The 19,264-nt window shown below is 41.8% G+C and overlaps 1 protein-coding gene and 1 long non-coding RNA gene across 4 annotated transcripts in view; both read left to right on the forward strand.

Moving 5' to 3' along the window:
• The window catches only part of LOC147026497 (tetraspanin-5-like), a 49,883-nt gene extending 42,647 nt beyond the window's left edge, over nt 1-7,236 (forward strand). For all 3 annotated transcript variants that reach the window (XM_085881968.1, XM_085881967.1, XM_085881966.1), the window contains 2 exons: nt 5,181-5,297; nt 5,437-7,236. In XM_085881968.1, the coding sequence (XP_085738094.1) occupies nt 5,181-5,297; nt 5,437-5,502 (183 nt within the window). In that variant the 3' untranslated portion in view covers nt 5,503-7,236. The remainder of the gene's footprint in view (nt 1-5,180; nt 5,298-5,436) is intronic.
• Nucleotides 7,237-19,102: 11,866 nt separating this feature from the next.
• The window catches only part of LOC147026498 (uncharacterized), a 69,126-nt gene continuing 68,964 nt past the window's right edge, over nt 19,103-19,264 (forward strand). The window contains exon 1 of the long non-coding RNA XR_015057928.1: nt 19,103-19,174. This is a non-coding gene — a long non-coding RNA (uncharacterized LOC147026498). The remainder of the gene's footprint in view (nt 19,175-19,264) is intronic.

Genomic DNA, 19,264 nt, shown 5'->3' on the forward strand with positions numbered 1-19,264 from the left:
GGTTCCGATTAATTATCGGGCGCATTAAGCCCACAACGAACCCGTTACGTGAAGCAAGATGGAGATTCAAACAAAGGAAAGGACGCAGCGAAACGGGGAACAATTCAACATGCAAACACTTTCTTCACACCGACACAGAGCACACACACAGCAATTAAAACAATTATGCACAAAGAGCAAATGTAATACGAAAAACAACGAAGCAACGACGACGCAGAGCTACAACCGACTAAGACCGACACACGGCAACACTTAACAGTTTTACTTCACCAGACTGGCGCCCCACACACACACGTTTACACAGAACTCAAAAGAAATGGAAGTCGCGACTTCCCTGAGCGTGTTGAGTCCCTCTCCGACGTCGGTTGACGTGGTCCCGCCTGGCCGCGACTGCGTGCCCGAGCGTGGTAGCTGCATATCGTTGGAATACTCATGGCAAATGAAAATGCAAGAAAACATTTTCAAACCTTCAGGGTGGGTGGGGAGACCTCAATGCTCTATGTAAATTTGTATCTTATCGCTCTTCCCAGTTGTAGGCAGTATTATAAATAATCTTGTTTCATCTAAACTCTGAATTCCTTCCGCATAAGGTTTGAGTACCTCTGTTGTGAAATATGTAATATATACATATACATATATATATATATATATATATATATATATATATATATATATATATATATATATATATATATATATATATATATATATATATATATATATATATATATATATATATATATATATATACATATACAGCTCTGGAAAAAATTAAGAGACCCCTGCAAAATTATCATTTTTTCTGGTTTTACTATTTATAGGTATGCGTTTGAGTAAAATGAACAGTTTTGTTTTATGCTATAAACTACTGACAACATTTCTCCCAAATTCTGAATAAAAATATTGTCATTTAGAGCATTTATTTGCAGAAAATGACAACTGGTCAAAATAACAACAAAGATTCGGTGTTTTCAGACCTCAAAAAATACAAACCAAACAAGTTCATATTCATTTTTAAACAACACAATACTAATGTTTTAACTAAGGAAGAGTTCAGAAATCAATATTTTGTGGAATAACCCTGATTTTCAATCACAGCTTTCATGTCTCTTGGCATGCTTTCCACGAGCCTTTCACATTGCTGTTGGGTGACTTTATGCCACTCCTGGCACAAAAAATTCAAGCAGCTCGGCTTTGTTTGATGGCTTGTGACCATCCATCTTCCTCTTGATCACATTCCAGAGGTTTTCAATGGGTTTTAGGTCTGGAGATTGGGCTGGCCATGATAGGGTCTTGATCTGATGGTCCTCCATCCACACCTTGATTGACCTGGCTGTGTGGCATGGAGCATTGTCCTGCTGGAAAAAAACAATCCTCAGAGTTGGGGAACATTGTCAGAGCAGAAGGAAGCAAGTGTTCTTCCAGGACAACCTTGTACGTGGCTTGATTCATGAGTCCTTCACAAAGACAAATCTGCCCGATTCCAGCCTTGCTGAAGCACCCCCAGATCATCACCGATCCTCCACCAAATTTCACAGTGGGTGCGAGACACTGTGGCTTGTAGGCCTCTCCAGGTCTCCGTTTAACCATTAGACGACCAGGTGTTGGGCAATGCTGAAAATTTGACTCATCAGAGAAGATGACCTCACTCCAGTCCTCTACGGTCCAATCCTTATGGCCTTTTGCAAACCTCAGCCTGGCTCTTCTTTGCTTCTCATTGATGAAGGGCTTTTTTCTGGCTTTGCACGACTTCAGCCCTGCCCCTAGGAGCCTGTTTCGAACCGTCTTCGCCGTGCACTTCACCCCAGCTGCCGTTTGCCATTCTTTTGTAGGTCACGTGATGTCATCCTCCGGTTGTTGAGTGACATTCGAATGAGTTGGCAGTCATCCCGGTCAGTGAAAAGTCGTTTTCGCCCTCTGCCAGTCTGTTGCTTTGTTGTTCCCAATGTCTGCTGCTTGACCTTGTTCTTATGAGCCGCCGTCTTTGAAATTTTAAGGATGGAAGCAATGTGACGCTCGCTGTATCCCTCTGCCAGTAAAGCCAGACTTGAACCCTTCTTTTCCTCACTCAAAACTTTTCTTTTCAACTCATTTGGCATGGTCAATAGTTATTTTTTTGATTCCAATTACTTTTGAGGTACAACTCGCACTGTTTTTGCCATCCAGCTGGTCCTATTGCAAGAGGATAGTGATGACCACAGCAGTGGTTTTTATACTTTTTCTTGTTAAATAAGATTCGGTTCATGTGATCACCTAATCAGTACCTCACTCAGTAGAATGAGGTGTGCCTGTGTTGAAATTCAACAGACACTGGAATGGAATGGCGGCCATACATGTAGAGATGCTGATTTAATTTTTTTTGGAGTCGTCTTATTTTTTTCCAGAGCTATATATATATATATATGTATGTGTATATATATATATATATATATATATGTATGTATATATATATATGTATATATATATATATATATATGTATATATATGTATATATATATATGTATATATATGTATATATATGTATATGTATATATATATATATATATATATGTATATATATATATATATATATATATATATATATATATATATATATATATATATATATATATATATATATATATTGTTACGGCTGTGGAAATTCGCAGAACACCATAAAGGTCCTTCGATCAGTTATGCCGCTAAGTTTATGTTCAGATAGATTTCCCCACCTTTGTTTAGAGGGAATTTCTTCATGTTCACCGGGCTGTGATCCTTTGAGGTAGGTTTTTCTTTTCTATCGTTATTTTGAACCAACCACATCTCCACCACCGTTGCAACAACCAACATCACTCCCCTTAACCACAACGCCAACCACGCCACCATCACCGCAACCACAATCGCCTCTACCGCCCACCACAACCAAATCGCTACCACCAACATCGGTTCCAAACAACCATAACCAAACCACCACCACCTTCGCCCCTTTACCTCCACAACCGTCAACAACTCCACACCACAAACATCGCCTCACTTTCGTTCCCGAAACGACGCCATCTTTGCGCCAGCAGCGGCGGGATCCGATCAAACGGCATCGCTGCAGGAGAGGCAAGGGTTCTCTCGCCATGCAGCGTTGGTGATTTCAACCACGTCGGCTCGCTCTCCGGGAAGGGTCGGAGGTCAAAGGGTCGATGATTCCTACCATGTCCGCTTTCCGCGTGGTGTCGGGTCAGAGAGCAAAGGCCAAATCTCATCCCCCCCGGCCCTATATAAGGGCGAGCATAACGGAGCTTCGAGGTAGTCTGGAGGTGTCGGAGAGCCGAGTGGAGTCTGAAGTCTGGAGAGAGTCAGTCGGGGAAAGCCAAGTTGCTGCGTGGAGACCACAGCCGGGGAGAGCTTGCCAGCGCAAAGGCAGTCCGAGGTGATCGGACCTCGGCACAGTTCGCGCATCGCTGAGGAGTGGACGGGGTCGTAAGAGCATCAACTCTTATCGAGCATCAACTCTGACAGAGCACTAAAAGACCCGTTCGTTCCTCTTAAACCGCGTTGCCGGCCGGGGCCCGGATCACCTCGCCTTGGCAAGGCCGCAATCAGGCGCGACTCTCCTCGTGGCCGTGGGAAACAGACGTCACGACCTGCCCATCGTCGCAAGGCCGCAATCAGGCGCGGCTGTCCTGGTGGCCGTGGGGAGCAGACGTCGTGACCTGCCCATCGTCGCACCACGAGGGTGCGGGTAAGCCGCATCGGTCTCGCGAGTCCATTCGGTCAACCAAGGCTCACGCACTATAAAGGTCCACGGACCCTGTCTGCCACTCTCGTATATGAGAGTGGCCCTTTCCTTCCTTTTGAGTGAATCTTGTGGTGCCGTGTCCTGACAAGTAAAAACTGTTAAGTGACCTCATTAATAATAACCATATTCGGTCATAGTGTTTGCCTGCTTTTGTTTGCCTGTATACGTGCTGGCTGTACATACGTGCATGTGTAAAATAAATGTGCTTTGTTCAAATGTATCCCGTTCGTCGCGTCCTCCTTTCCCCACATTGAAATGCCATCTTGCATTGCGGAATAATTAGTGGGGTTTTAAATACCCGGTAAATAGAATCGGATCCGGCGAGGTTGGGCGATAATACCTGCTCGGTTATCACTGCAGAACGGAACGGACCGCTTAAGCGGTTCGTGTCCCAAGCCGACCTGCGCCGAGGTACGGTCTCCCGGTTAGCTATCTGCGCGGGTACTTAGGTATATCGAGTTTCGGCGATTGACCCTATCCTGCTCGGGTAGAAAATTGGCTAGGCCGTGGTGGGGTTGAAGACCCACCCGTGACAGGGTTCCGGCGTTGCTCTGGAAGGTCACGACTGAATTGTCCGTCCGGTGGGCGAGCTGCTACTATTAGTGGAAAGCAGCAGTTTGCACGCCGGCAGGCGCGAATTCGTAACAGTATATTAGACCCAATCACATCTCTTACTTGTGGATGGAGGAAATAGCCAATCAGCTATCACTTGATCAACTAAACCCAGGTGGCTCAGATTATATAAATAATTGACATCTCCCACACTCCTCCCGCTGAAGAAGCTGCATAAAGCATCCCAAGAAGGCCTACACAAAGTAAGCGCTTTGCTGTTTCGAACCTTTCCCAGAGTTCCTCCACAACTACAGATGTTCACACATTGTACACACATGATAATCCCAATGTCTCAGTGGTATGCATTGGTGTCTGCGCTATCGCTGATGATTCGCCAATAAGTGATGAATCAGGTCCGGTAGCTGAGGGCGTGTGTCGTATTGGGATTGTCATTTGTGTATTATGTATGAACGTTTTTATAGTTGTGGAGGAACTCTGAGAAGGGTTCGAAACAGTAAAGCGCTTACCTTGTGCAGGCCTTTTTGGGTTGCTTTATGCAGCTTCTTCGGCTCGAGGAGTGTGGGAGGTGTCATCAATATATGTATATGTATGTATGTATATGTATGTATGTATATGTATGTATGTATATATATATATATATATATATATATATATATATATATATATATATATATATATATATATATATATATATATATATATATATATATGCACACACACACACACACATCTTGGAGAGGAAAGATATGCTGATGTGTTATGCATTTATCAACATTTGAATACATTGAAGACTAACCTTCAGTACAACTGTTTACTTTTTTTTTGGCTTTTTTTTCAGGAACTGGCTCAACAAACATACATCTACACAAAAGGTTGTGTTCCGCAGTTTGAAAAATGGCTTCAAGGGAACCTTATCATCGTCGCTGGGACATTTATAGGCATCGCTCTTGTGCAGGTTGTGTTTTTCATTCATTTTGCATTAATTGTCTTTTTAATATTTTGGTGTACGTAGTTTTATTGTGACACATTTGGAGTCGCACATTGATTGATTTGTGTATCTACACATGTATACATGTATTTTTTTTTCTCAACAGATATTGGGAATCTGCTTGGCTCAGAACATGGTTGGTGACATTGAAGCAGTCAAAGCCAATTGGTGATTCTGTTCTTCTGCTTTTAAATGCCCACCTTTTGCAAATAGTTTTGTATTACTTACTGATACTTTCAAGGCCATTTATCATTTTCCCCTTCATGACCAATTGGAAGTTGCCTATTGTATGGCATAGTTGCTGCTGTTTGTAAGTTTGTGGCATTGTTCAATTTCTTTTATTGTGAATTGTTTCCAAAACCTTGTCTTAATTCCTGGAAGCCTTCAGTTTAACAAAATATTTGGGAAATTTATTTTGTCCAACTTTGAATATTTCACCACTTTCAACATAATGTGGTGTGAACGCTGCCTTTGTTTTTTTTTATGACAGGCTCGTAGCTTTTCACAAATGTTAGTTCTAAGAGGATTTGCCACTAGAAAGCACAACCTTGTTGGATTTTTTTTTCTTTCTTCCTAGCACAGTCAACCTGTGCACATTAAAGAATGTTTTGTTTTCACAACAAATCATATTTATTGATGTGTTGCTGCACATGTCATAGATAAGTATTGTCCTTTGCTTCTTTCTTGTAAAGTTACGACACAAATTAGTTTTTAAATCTCTGCATATGTAATATAAACAAGTATTGGTAAGTTAGCTTTGATATACAGACTACTATTTCATTGCCTCTGGAAAATAATTATTGTCACTTTTCAGGGAGTAATTGGATCTGCTCAGTATGTGCTTGTTTTGGAGTGGGAGTGGGAGTAGGAGTGTGCGAGGGAGGGAGGGGGAGAGCATGGGAAGGGGTGCAGTTTCCCCTCTGTGCCATCTCTCTATTTTCATTCGGCTTATCAACCTTTTTTTTTTTTTTACTTTGCAACACCATGTTACTGTTACTTCTCACTCACCACCAAAACCACCACATCTCCATCTGTAGTATCTCGTGCACACCAAATTGTTAGCCGCCTTTTATATTTCCTCAAAAAGCCACCGAGCCAAATTGTATGCTGGTTAAGAATTATTGCAAGCCAAGATGGAGTTATTTGCATTGGACAGTTAACCTGATCCACCACACAGTTTACTTTTAACATTATGTTCTACTTTTTGCAGTTATCATCCCTTCTGGACTGTTTTGATTTGGTCCTTAAAGGAAGTAACTAATTCTGCAATACTTTGTGCAGTGCATATATTTTGGAATGATACCATTTGTATTTGATACTAAAAACATATAAAGAAATGTTTGGTTTTTTTTTTTTTGGAGCTTGTCCTTGTGTTATTTTGATATTCTGGAATATATGTACAACTATTGTGAGAACCATAATGTTGACAGTTGTACCATCGACAGTTGCATTCTGGACTGTTTACCCAGCACTAAAGTTAATGAGTATGCAGTATGCCCTCCCCCTCTCCCCCTCCCCCCCCCCCACAACCTTATCACATTTGGTGTTCTCAAAACCAACGTTTTATTTCTGTTAGATATTTGTTTAAACCAGCACTGCAATGTTAACAGACTTGTTCCAGGTCATGATTTTTTTGCTTTGCCCAGCATTGTTTTTGTTATGTGCAGTCTTTAATTTTTTATTTTTTTTTGTAATAATTCAACTTTTTACATAAGAACTCCTGATTGATGTTTATACAAAATGGATCTCAGGCTGTTTGGTGCAGATAAATGTGCAAGTTCATTTGATGGAAGGGGCTGTTGTAACGAATTTTAAACGTTTGAATCTGCCCACACGTATTTGAATAAGAATTGATATTTTGCATCAAAATCAATTTTGCATTGATTAAAAGAAACTTGGACATGCATTTTTAGATTGTATGTTTGTGCTTTTGGTGTGTGTGTGTGTGTGTGTGTGTGTGTGTGTGTGTGTGTGTGTGTGTGTGTGTGTGTGTGTGTGTGTGTGTGTGTGTGTGTGTGTGTGTGTGTGTGTGTGTGTGTGTGTGTGTGTGTGTGTTTGTGTGTGTGTGTCTCGTCCATAACTCCAAAACTATAAAACCAAGTAGCCTGAAACCACCATGTGCCTGGATGTAAGCTCCAGATTTGAAAGTATCAGCAGTTCCGACTCTCCCAAAAAGTGTTGATTTGTCCAAATCGGACAATGCACGGGCACTTGCGGGTGCAATTGGTAATCGATTGCCAAGCCAGGCGTTCTGTTGGAGTACTTGAGTGCTTAAGCCACTTAACGAACTGTACAGTATAGTTCATGTCCTGATCGGGACGTACAGTCGACAATTACTGCAAGGTAGTGGTACGTATACAGCACACATGGACGTGGTACATATGGGTAAGTTTGGATCTGTATGGACTCTCCGCGGTTGTGTGGACATGCCATGCCTGTTACGGGTGCCGTGGTGGTTTCATCCCATATCTTATGGAGGTTCTATCAGGTTTTCCTTTGTACTCACACCTGTTTCTAGAGCATTTAGTTATATGTACAAAGGTTATATGCAAAGGTTATATGTACAAAGGTCTGTCTTCAAATCTTTCCTCTGTTGAACATCATCTGGCAAGCTCCTCGCCTAATACCTTGCTTCTCACAGACCCAATTATCACATGACGTTCGTGTTAATTCTTATAACATTTTGAACTACAACCTTAACTCACAATTCCACTTTAAAGGAGGAGTCTGCATCTACTCCAACAAAAACACGCCTGCTGCACGCTTTGTGGACCTCAAATCTTCAAACTTTGATGTCATCTGGCTTAAGATTTGTCTCCCGACCATCACTATATTTCTCTGTTTCACTTACTGCTCTCCAAATTCTACAAACTGTATAGCTTTCTTTGACTATCTTAACTCCTGCCATGAGGCCATGACAACTGAACACCCTCAAGTAGAATTTCTCGATATTGGAGACTTAAATGTACACCACAGGGAGTGGCTGAAATCTTCCCACACAGATATTGGGGGAGTTGAAGCTCTTACATTTTCCATTCTTAAGGATTCGGAACAAATTATCACCCATCCTACCCATATCCCAAATCGTCATGACCACACTACCAATTCTTTGGACTTATTTGTCACCTCCAATCCGTTGCATAACAACTCCACAATTTCACCTCCAATTGGTTCTTCTGACCACAATCTTGTGAACATCACTTGAGTAACCACCACTTCCTCTCATCCGACCGCTCCGATGAAACGCCAATATTAGCATTTCAATAATGCTGACTGGACTGGTTTACGAAACTTCTTTTCTGACTTTCCTTGAAAAGACTACTGTCTCTCCTCGGGCGATGCCTCCATTTCTGCTGAACGTATAGTTGAGGTTATTGTTGCAGGAATGGAGGCTTGTATCCCCTTCTCTTTCAAGTCTATCTTTCCGACCAATTCTTGGTTCAATAATTCCTGCTCTACGGCCATTCGTACAAGGGATGTCGCACATCAGACATGGAAAAACTCTTCTTCCTCCGACACGCATTCAGCTATCATATTCGCCAGAAATCATTGCAAACATGTTATCCGGGAAGCGAAGCATTCCTTTATTCAAAAGAAATGTGACGACCTCTCATCTTCTTCCACTAATATATCTTTTTGGTCCTTAACTAAAAGTATCTCCAACTACTTCTGTCACTCCACCTTTCCTTCACTTTTCCGTTCCGATGATACTATCGCTGTCTCTCCGACCGATAAAACAACTATTTTTGGTTCTCTTTTCAACTCTTAACTCCACAGTGGATGACTTTAACATTCCATCTCCCTCTGATGCTCCCCTCACCAATCATATGTCCCTCCCGATAATCTCTTTTCATGCAGTCAAAAAATACTCCTCTCTCTGGACATAAGCAAGGCCTACGGGCAAGATGGCATTCCTCCCCGTGCCCTGAAGGAATGTGCTTCAGAACATGCACCCGTGCTTGCTCGTTTGTTTCGTTTTTGTTTAAAAACCCAAACTTTTCCTCTTTCCTGGAAACATGCCTTAGTACAGCCTATTTGAAAGAAGGGTGATCGTTCAAATCCTTCTAACTACATCCTATTGCTCTGACTTTTACTGTTTCCAAAGTCTTTGAATGTCTTCTCAATTCCCATTTTCTCAAGCATCTTGAATCTCACAGACTTTTATCTGACCACCAATATGGCTTTCGTAAGGCAAGATCTACAGGTGATACCCTTTCTTACATTATGAATGGGCCTCTTCTTTGAGAGATGATGGGGAATCCTTTGTTGTTGGCCTTGAAATCTCAAAAGCCTTTGACAGAATTTGGCATTGGGTTCTGATATCCAAGCTTCCTTCTTTCAGTTTTCCTCCTTCACTCTGCTCTCTCATATTGAGCTTACCCTCCGACCGCTTTATCTCTGTAATTGTTCATTGTTCAACATCTCCCCACTTCCTTATCAACAGCAGTGTACCTTAGGGTTCCTTTCTATCCCCAACACTGTCTTCTTTTTATCAAGGACCTTTTTCACAAATAACCAAATGCACTCATATGCTGATGATTCAATGTTACATTCCTCCATGTCTTCCCCATATGCCCTGTCTTCCATCACTCGATCTACGTCTCGTTTCACCACAGCCACCTCTTGAAATCTGGATTTGGACAAGATCTCCCGGTGGGGTAAATGTAATCGAGTTGAGTTTAATGCTTCAAAAACTCAATTTCTTCTCAACTCTCTCTATAAAACTCCTCTCAACTCTCCAATCTCCTTTGAAAGCTCTACAATGACACCATGTGATACAATACACTGACTCGGTATCATTTTAACTTCAAATTTATCTTGGAATTCACACATTACGCAAACAGCTAAGTTTGCCTCGAAGAAATTAGGAGTCCTATTCAGATGTCGAAGATTCTTCTCCTCTGAATAGTTGCTCCAACTATATAAAGGATTGATTATTCCTTGTATAGAGTACTGCTCTCCCATCTGGGGAGGTTCCAGCTCCACACACTTACTGGACAGAATTGAATACAAAGTTATTCGACTTGTCAACTCCACCAATGTGATCTCAAATTACGCCGCATCGTGGGCTCTCTTTTTCTTTCTCTTTTCCACAGATATTATTTCGGTTTCTGCTCGCAAGAAATTGCTGCTTGTGTACCTCCACCATTAGCGAGACCAAGGAATACTCGACAAGCCACGACATCACATGATTATTGTGTGGCCATTGGCAACTCAAGGATAGGCCGTTACGATGTTTGTTTCTTCCCCTCCACTGCCAATCTCTGGAACTTTTTAACTTCTCACATCTTCCCAAACATTTATGACCTTCCCCTTTTCAAAAAGCAGATTTTTTTTACTGCCTCGAAAACGTGTCGACTATTCCCTCTTTCCTTACTTTTATATTCATGCAGTTCTTTTAGTTCAGGCTTGGCCTCGATGAGGACTATTCAGTCTGTGCCTGCAGCCTTCAACATGAAAAAAAAAGTTTATCTGTGAGTTTCATAGCAAAATATATTGGATAACGCCCAATTTCCAAGCCATTTGCAGTATTAATCTGTTTTCTAAATTACCGAGCCAATTTTTTTTCCACTCATCACATGCAGCTGTTTATCGAGAATAATGTTTGTGATCATATCCTTGAAACGTCTCTGTAAATGTAATGTCATTTTTGGTGAAAGCTACTCAAGGTTTCTGGGTTGTATAAAGTACGTACTGTAGTCGGTTATCAAACCAATTCCAACCTTCCGGTTCCAGAAAAAATTGCTGATCTCAGCCAAGCGGGTGTGTGGTATGTGGTGTGTGGTGTGTGTCATTGATTGGTATCTACATTTGCGGGTTTCAGAATGTGGAATGGAGTCCTCCCAGGGCAGGCTCAAAGTGTCCACCTTCATTTCGGGAAGGGGTCACGATTCATGGACTAAGCTGTGAAGTTTTCTGTTCTCAGAGTTTTGTGCCGAGGGCTCTCAGCATCGTCGCTGAGCCCTGGACAGCTTCCAACTGTAGTTCCTTTGTAATATTACCAGGGATGGTTTTTAGCTCACCTTTAAAGTCATTCCGGGGAGCTTCTGGGATGGTGCATCGTCCGTTTACAAATACAACTTCTTCTCAGAAACTGCACATACGATTTCAATGAAATTTGACCACAACCTTAATCACCCTTGATGGCATAAAAACTGGGTCTGAAGGGGTCTACAGGGGGTGGGGGGAGAGTGGGTTTCCTCCCCAAAGAGGTATTTGCTTTTTTCTTAAATGATATACACAATTCCCATGAAACTTCACGACAACCTTCATCACCCATGACATACAAAAGTTGTCATCTATCTATGTATTGGTTCACGAAAAAATAAGTGACCACCATATTAGTTATTGTCTGTGTCTGTCTGTCTCTGTCTGTCTGTCTGTCCCGAGCATAGCTCCGTGGGTTTTGATCCGATCCTGATTAAATTTTGGTGGGAGGTTTATATCATGATCTAGTTGTGTTTTCCTTAGAATGGGCTTGGTGCACCCATTATGGGTGGAGCCACGCCCAAAAAACGTGTTTTTAAGGGGTAGCTGATTTCAATTTGCATCTTTTCCTATGGGGTTTGTCGAATCTGACAGGGGTTTCGGTATTTGGTGAGCCCAATGGCATCTGCATAGCCCCACGGAGCTCGATTTTTTTTTTCATTTTCCTCCCAAGGTCAAGGTCACAAACTTAGAAAATTGCGAATTTTGACATGAAAATCCATCTTTCCCGAGGGGGTTTGTCAAATCTGGCAATGGTTTCGGTATTTGGTTCGCACAATGGCACCTGCATAGCCCCACGGAGCTCAATTTTTCATTTTCGTCCCAAGGTCAAAGTCACAAGGTCACAAACTTAGAAAATTGCAAATTTTGACATAAAAATCATACGACCGCCCAAACTTTGAGAGCTACGATGACAGTATTTTTAATGTATAATCTTGAGGTCATTCCCCACCGAAAGTCTTGAAACCATTTTGCTCTATCTTGAACACCTTGCCCGTGGCGCCCCCTTCAAGTTTGTTTTTACGCTGATTTCATCAAAGTCTGGATAATCCGAGGCGTGCGAAATGCCATATAGCCTATATGACGTTATATTGTTCCTGGAATGTTCCAGAGGAAGTTTTGCACCAAAGGTCATAATCCTTGACCTTTGACCTTTAAAGTTCACAAAGGTCAAATTTTCAAAGTTGTGGGAATCGAACCGGGTTTTCGACCTTCTTCGACGAAATAACTCCAATAAGATATAGCACGTATCCAGTTTCCTTATTTTAATATCCACAACATTGTTTTGTGAACTTCAAAGGTTATGCAAAGGTCAAATTTTGAAAGTTGTTGAACGAAACCGGGTTTTCGACATTTTGTAGCTAATAACCTGTCACTCATACCACATCATGTTGATCATTTTTATGACTTGGTCAAACATTATCACATTGTCTCATCCTTGACTTCTGGAACAATCTACATTGTCAAATACCACTCGTGAACCATCTTCGTCTTCAGACTTGTATATTATTAAAACTCTCATCTTGTATGTATGTTCCCGAAATACAGCGAAAACGGTACACGTTAGCGCTAAAATTTTCAGCTCACCTTACTCAACATTCGCCTGCGGTGTGCAGTAACAAGTTTCGATCAAATCGGACAATGAAAAAAAAATATTAAAAAATCAATTCCCGATTCAGTCAAGTACTGTACTCTTCGGGAGTATTTGATCAATGCAAACAACCTCAACCTCAACTTTCACCCTTACCGAACCTCGGTTGAAAGTACCGATTCTTGGATCAAATTGGTATCTTGGTTCATTTTACACGATGAAAGTACTGATCCCTGGTTCATAATGTGGTACCTCGGTTAATTTTACACATTAAAAGTACCGATCCTGGGTTCAAATTGGTACTTTGGTTCATGTTCCATAATGAAAGTACCGATCATCGGTTCATATTGGTACCTTGGTTCATTTTACACAAAAGTACCGATTATTGGTTCCTTGGATCACTTTACACAATGACTGTCCCGATCCTTGGTTCATTTTACACAATGAAAGCACCAATCCTCAGTTCAAATTGGATTACAAAATTTCCCTACCCAGGAAGGAATGGGGGGACACCCTCATCCCAGACCTTCACTCAGCCCTGAGACCCTTCCCCCTTTCCAGAATTCCTGCACCCCATTCGCTTTGCTCCCTCACACCGTTGACCCTTTCCATCCGACCGATTTTTCGTCTCTCATTGTTGGCAACTATGCAAACGGCTTAATACGCACAGAGTGGGTTCGGGACGATTATACGAACGGATAGCACCCCGTGTCCGGTGTGGTGATTGCTTGGGCTCGAACCGCCATTTGTGTATCGGGTGTGAGCGAGTCCCAGCACGTCGCTTAGCTGGCTCAGGCGTTCCTCCGAAGCATGGTGGCACCTGCTTCAGCAACTTTATGCACATTGTTAAAAGTAAATGACAGGTTTTTTTCACAATGTCACAAGATTCCCAGAAATATTTGGACAAAGATGCTGTTAATGATGGGTTTTGTGGTATGGTTCCTGGCCGTGTTTTTAAAAAGAAAATAGTCGGAAACAGATGGCTGCCTTCATCACTCCCAAAAATGAAAGAAATAACCCGTGTTTGAAGCAAAAACATATTCCCTGCCTTTGTGCATATAAAATACATTTTGGTTATATAGTTTGGATTGATTCCAATTGCACTTACCAGAGGCCTGAAGCGATGTGTATCAAGCAAGGCCCATAAGGATGATGGGCTCCAACCTTTCAATGTTGGATGATCCTTTTAACAGTCGCATCGGTCGCTTTACACTGAAGGGAAAACTTGTAGAGAGGGCATGGCAATTGTGAATATCACCACTTTGAATAAGTCTTTGGGTTCTCATAAGACCAACATTGTGGTCTAATGATGTCTTTAATAGCTAATGGGTGGAAGACATGTTACATACAAATAGATAGATGTACCAGCTTATTGGCTCACCTGGAATTTAGTTCAGTGAACTTATGTGATCGAACAGTGTCGGTGAGTGAGTCAGTCAATTCGTAAACACTTCAGTCATTATGAGATCAGATCAAGTATGAGAGCATGCACCAGAACAGCGCGTCGCTGTGTCCACTTTCTGCCGGTACTCCAGGGGCCTCCATCTGGCCATCACCCAGGCAAATGCCTGACCCATCCCCATCTCCTTGAGATACTGATCAACCTGCTGCAACCACCAGGCATGTGGTCGGCCCGTTGGCCGACGCCACTCATGAGGCTCCCTCGCTGAGAGAATCTGGTGAGCAGGATCAGCATCAGGAAAATGAGCAACATGTCCATTGCAGCCGTAGCTGACGCTCACAGACTATGCAGGTAACAAATCTCATTTGAGTCTCTCTCAGAAACTACTCGTTGGACATAAAGTCTGACCAGTGATAGCCAAGAATTCACCGAAGAAACCTGGTACCAAAGGAATTAAGCTGCCATCTCAGATCACTGGTCATCACATCTGGAGAGCAAGACTGGAAGTACCAAGGACCTGAAGACTTGGACTTTCGTCCTCCTGCACAGGTACCAGCAGTGCCACACCACACGATCCAGTGAATCCATGATTACCCAGGCTCGACCCAGACATCTATTGATCTCTGGCTCACAGCCAGCAGAGACGTGAATATCACTGCCAAGGTAAGTGAATCTCTCTCTGTGACTTCAACATCCTTGCCACAAACAGGTACAGACAAGATAGCAGCATTCAATGTCATTGGAAGCCTGAATCTTAGTTTTGACCAAAGAAACCCATAATCCCGGCGGTTTTGACTCCTTGAGCACCCTGAGGGCCCCCAAAAGGATATTTGGAGTCTCCACAAAGATGACTGCATCATCTGCAAAATCAAGCTCAGAGATCTTGACATTCCCAAATGATGCACCGCAGCTTGATCTCTCCAACATCTCCAGATGTGTCCTGGCAGTATTTGTTTCCCATATAGGGATAGTAACACCCCAACATCTAACTCAACTGCTGGTGGATCAGCCTGGTACAGCCTCTCACAGTAACCGGCCCAGCTCGCCTTCACTTCGGACTCCTCTGTCAAGAGTAATTTGGAAAACGTTAATTCGGCAAACGGCTCAGAAATCAGGTGTTATCAAATGTAGTTTGCTTTGAAACTCACAAAGAGAAACCACATAACCGTTCTAAAGCACACCCGGTTCATATAAAATAACCAATTCCCTTAGAAAGTCACGAGGATAAAGGAAAACGTGATCGCTCGTGTGCTGCTGAGGTTAAAAGTTAAAACCTCCACCACCCATCATCATCGTCATAAGATACGGGATTAAACTTTTCGACCACAGCACACATCACCAAGCATGCAGGCATGCACACGTATTCACGGAGTGTCCCTTTACACATCCAAATCTCCTCATATGTACAAAGTCTGTGTGTGCTGTATACATACCTCTACGTTGTAGCAACTGCCGACTGTACATCCCAATTGGGGCACTCGGCAAGTGGCTTAAGTACTCAAGCAAGCACTCCAATTGATTTGTTGATAAGAAACGACTGGCTTGGCAAGCGATAACAAGCTAATTAGTAATGGGACATACCCACAAAATACTAAACATCGTCAATTTCCTAATATTTTCAGATTTCACTCCAGATTTTGAGTTTAGTCCATGTGATCCGATCCTCAAAACTCAAATTATATTTCGATTATTTACTTTAATTAGCCTGTGAGAGTAGATCGTGGAAAATCACGTCATATAATGTATGAAATCTGTCCATGTTCCTAATTTGAAAACTACAGCACTTACAAAAGCAGTGTATACAGCGATTCTTCGGAATGAAGATTAGGCATTGGATGATATCAAAGAGGAAAGTGAAAAAAAAAAACATTTTGAGTGCTATATCATTAATAAACCATTGCGGCCTGTTCCGATTCAAAGCGTTGTTGAGCAGGCCGAACAAAATTGCGAATTAATACACCAGCAAGGTAACCAGGAAGTGCCTTAAAACCACATTGAGAGCGGTGACCGAGGGTGCGCCTGATAATGGATATAATTATATAAGGCCGTTAATTATCTTCAAAAGGGGTGTTTTAATTTACCCAAACACCCAATTTTCACTTTTTCATTTCCTTGGAGTGCCTTTAGTATGCACGCAAAGTTTCAGGCTGCTAGATTTCATAGTTTTTGTGTTATGGAGGAGACACACTGATGCACACACACACACACGCACGCACGCACGCACGCACGCACGCACGCACACACACACACACACACACACACACACACACACACACACACACACACACTGATATCTAGCCATATAGATTGCATCAAAATTAGCCTGTGGTACCTCCAATTCTTTCATAAAACATCTTGATTTAGTTTTGTGCACCATTCCAATTAAGTGATGAATATGTCGGTGTCATGTGTGGGAGGGTTGGGTTGTACAACAATGTTTGCCATTATTATCGGAAAACTTTCAGTTTTTTTATTGGAAGTTACTTTTACAATGTAACTGTTTAAACAAAACAAAAACGAAAGTTGTATGAAAACCAAGCTTTCACATTCTCTTGCTCGATGCTTTTCAGTATCATGTAGATTGATTGTGTATGTACCCACTTTAATTACCGAGATTAGAAGGGTGAGGGTTGGATGTTTTATGGCTCTGCGTGTATTTATGTGTTTGGACTACTACTACTTCGACTACTTTACTGGTGGAGTGAAATGCAAGCACTGATTTGCAGATAATCACGCTCGGTTCTTGAACGAAACTTAAACATTCTTTTTTTTTTTGGAGTCTATACATTATAAAGTATCAAAAACAAAAAAAATCCGTTAATCTTGACTCAAAATTTGACCAACCACTTGTAGCATCCATTACTTTAATTTGTTAAAATGATGTTCATAGAAGCATGATAGTGATGTTGGTTAAGCATTATTTTAGTTCAAATCTATCGCGGAAGGCTCCCAGTCGACACACTAAACTGAAAAAAACCATGAACGTAAATCGAGTTTATGGAACTTATAATAACATTATATTTGTCATATAATCATACCTTCAAACAGCTCAATGTGATGCAGTTTACATGAGTGGTTTTCTACATCTGCACTATGATTTTCGTTGTGTGCTGCTGTGCTGCTCAGTTATGCTGTGAAAGAAAATGACTCCTGGATGAAGCATTCAGCCAATGCATGTTGATGTGGTGAAAATTATTGTGAATTGATCCCAGCTCGATTCCTCATCTGTGGAAATTTAAACTGCCACTAAGGTAGTTAGCTTGAGGTCAGCTTTACAACAATCAGGTACGGCATTGCAGATAAATAATTTTAGCTCACCTGGAACATAGTTCCACGGAGCTTATGGGATGGCGTGTCTTCCGTCCATCCGTCCATCCGCCCGTCCGTCCACAAACACTTTCAACTTCTTCTTTGAAACTACACATACGATTTCAATGAAATTTGACCACAACCGACATCACTCGTGATGTACCAAAGTTTGTTCACACTATTTGGAGATTCGGGGTCTTGGGGGGGGGGGGTTTACCGGGTTGGGGGGTTGCTCCACAAAATAGGTATTTGCTATAACATTGGTTCATTGGTACATTTTACTGATTCCGTCCCACGTTGATTTCCTCCTCAGTATCATTATTCTACCAGGTGAGTGCCCATAGGTATTGCCCCTATTTTTGTGACTGTGGGTCTGACCCAATCTGTGAATTTCCCAACCTACATCTCTGGTGACAGCACATCCTCCCTTCTGTACCTGGTAATGACAAACTTCCCATGGAACCTCTTCTGTACCTCATCTGCCCCTCTTGACTCATCTATACATGGTATTGTCAAAGTCCATATTCTCTGGCTTATAGAGAATGGCTGAAACACCACAGAATCTGGCAGTTAGCACAGGCCAACTGACAAAGCCTAAAATCTGCTGTCTCCAAAAAGGATTGGGCCACCATCTCCACAGCATCTGATATTAATTTCACCAGGAAATCTTCCATAATAATAAGTGTGTGTGTGTGTGTGTGTGTGTGTGTGTGTGTGTGTGTGTGTGTGTCCGTCCATGCGTGAGTGCGTGTATGTGTCTCCTCCATAACTTCAAAACCATGAAAACTAGCAGGCCGAAACTTTGCATGCAGACTAAGGGAACTCCAAGGGAGTGCATGAATGAAAATTGGATGTTTGAGTAAATTTAACACCCCTTTGAAGATAATTAACAGCTTACCTCCATGAAAGGCTTATCCTTGGTCAGCCCGACTTCACCTCGCAGGGGTCTTAGCCACCATTTTGATTTGTCCGAGTCAAACATGCCTTGCCTTGAAACCATGATCTACTCTCACGGACTAATTAAAGTATATAATCAAAATATTATTTCAAATTTGAGAATCAGATTTGGTGGACTTTATAAGTGTCGAAATATGCAGTGAAATCTGAAAATTGTAACAAATTAGCAATTTTTATAACTTTAGTGTATTTATTTAAGCAAAGCAGTAAACATAACTTTTTCTACTGTTCAGACGATTATATTGAGTGAAGAAAAGATTGAGGAATGTCCAGAAAGTGGAAGTCCATTGAGTACAACAAAAAAAAATTAAGAAGCAGGATTGCCGTGCTCTACTAGCTGCTTTTGCAAGCCATGGTGATGCAGTCCACAGGGGTCTTCGTTCCTTTTTCGGCAATTGCTTACACAGTTTTCTTTTACACCTTTTTGTGCGATCTGCTTGCATTACCGAATATTTTTGAAAATATCGATATATACCTATAATAGTAATGATTAAAACTTCCACGATCAAATCAAATGGAGTGATCCAAACTCCACCATGTTGGTTTGAGCTGTCGTGGCCCATCCTTCATGGTTTTGGCATTTTCGGGCTTTTCATGGTGGGTATTTGATAAAATACCAGTCCTTTACCTTTGTAAGATTCTTTGGAATGTTGTGAGGAGGAGTATGATGGTGCTGTTTCGGGTGTT

This window comes from Eptatretus burgeri, chromosome 5 (genome assembly GCF_056783735.1).
Source record: "Eptatretus burgeri isolate ZD-2024b chromosome 5, Ebu_testis_v1, whole genome shotgun sequence".
Taxonomy (NCBI): Eukaryota; Metazoa; Chordata; class Myxini; order Myxiniformes; family Myxinidae; genus Eptatretus; species Eptatretus burgeri.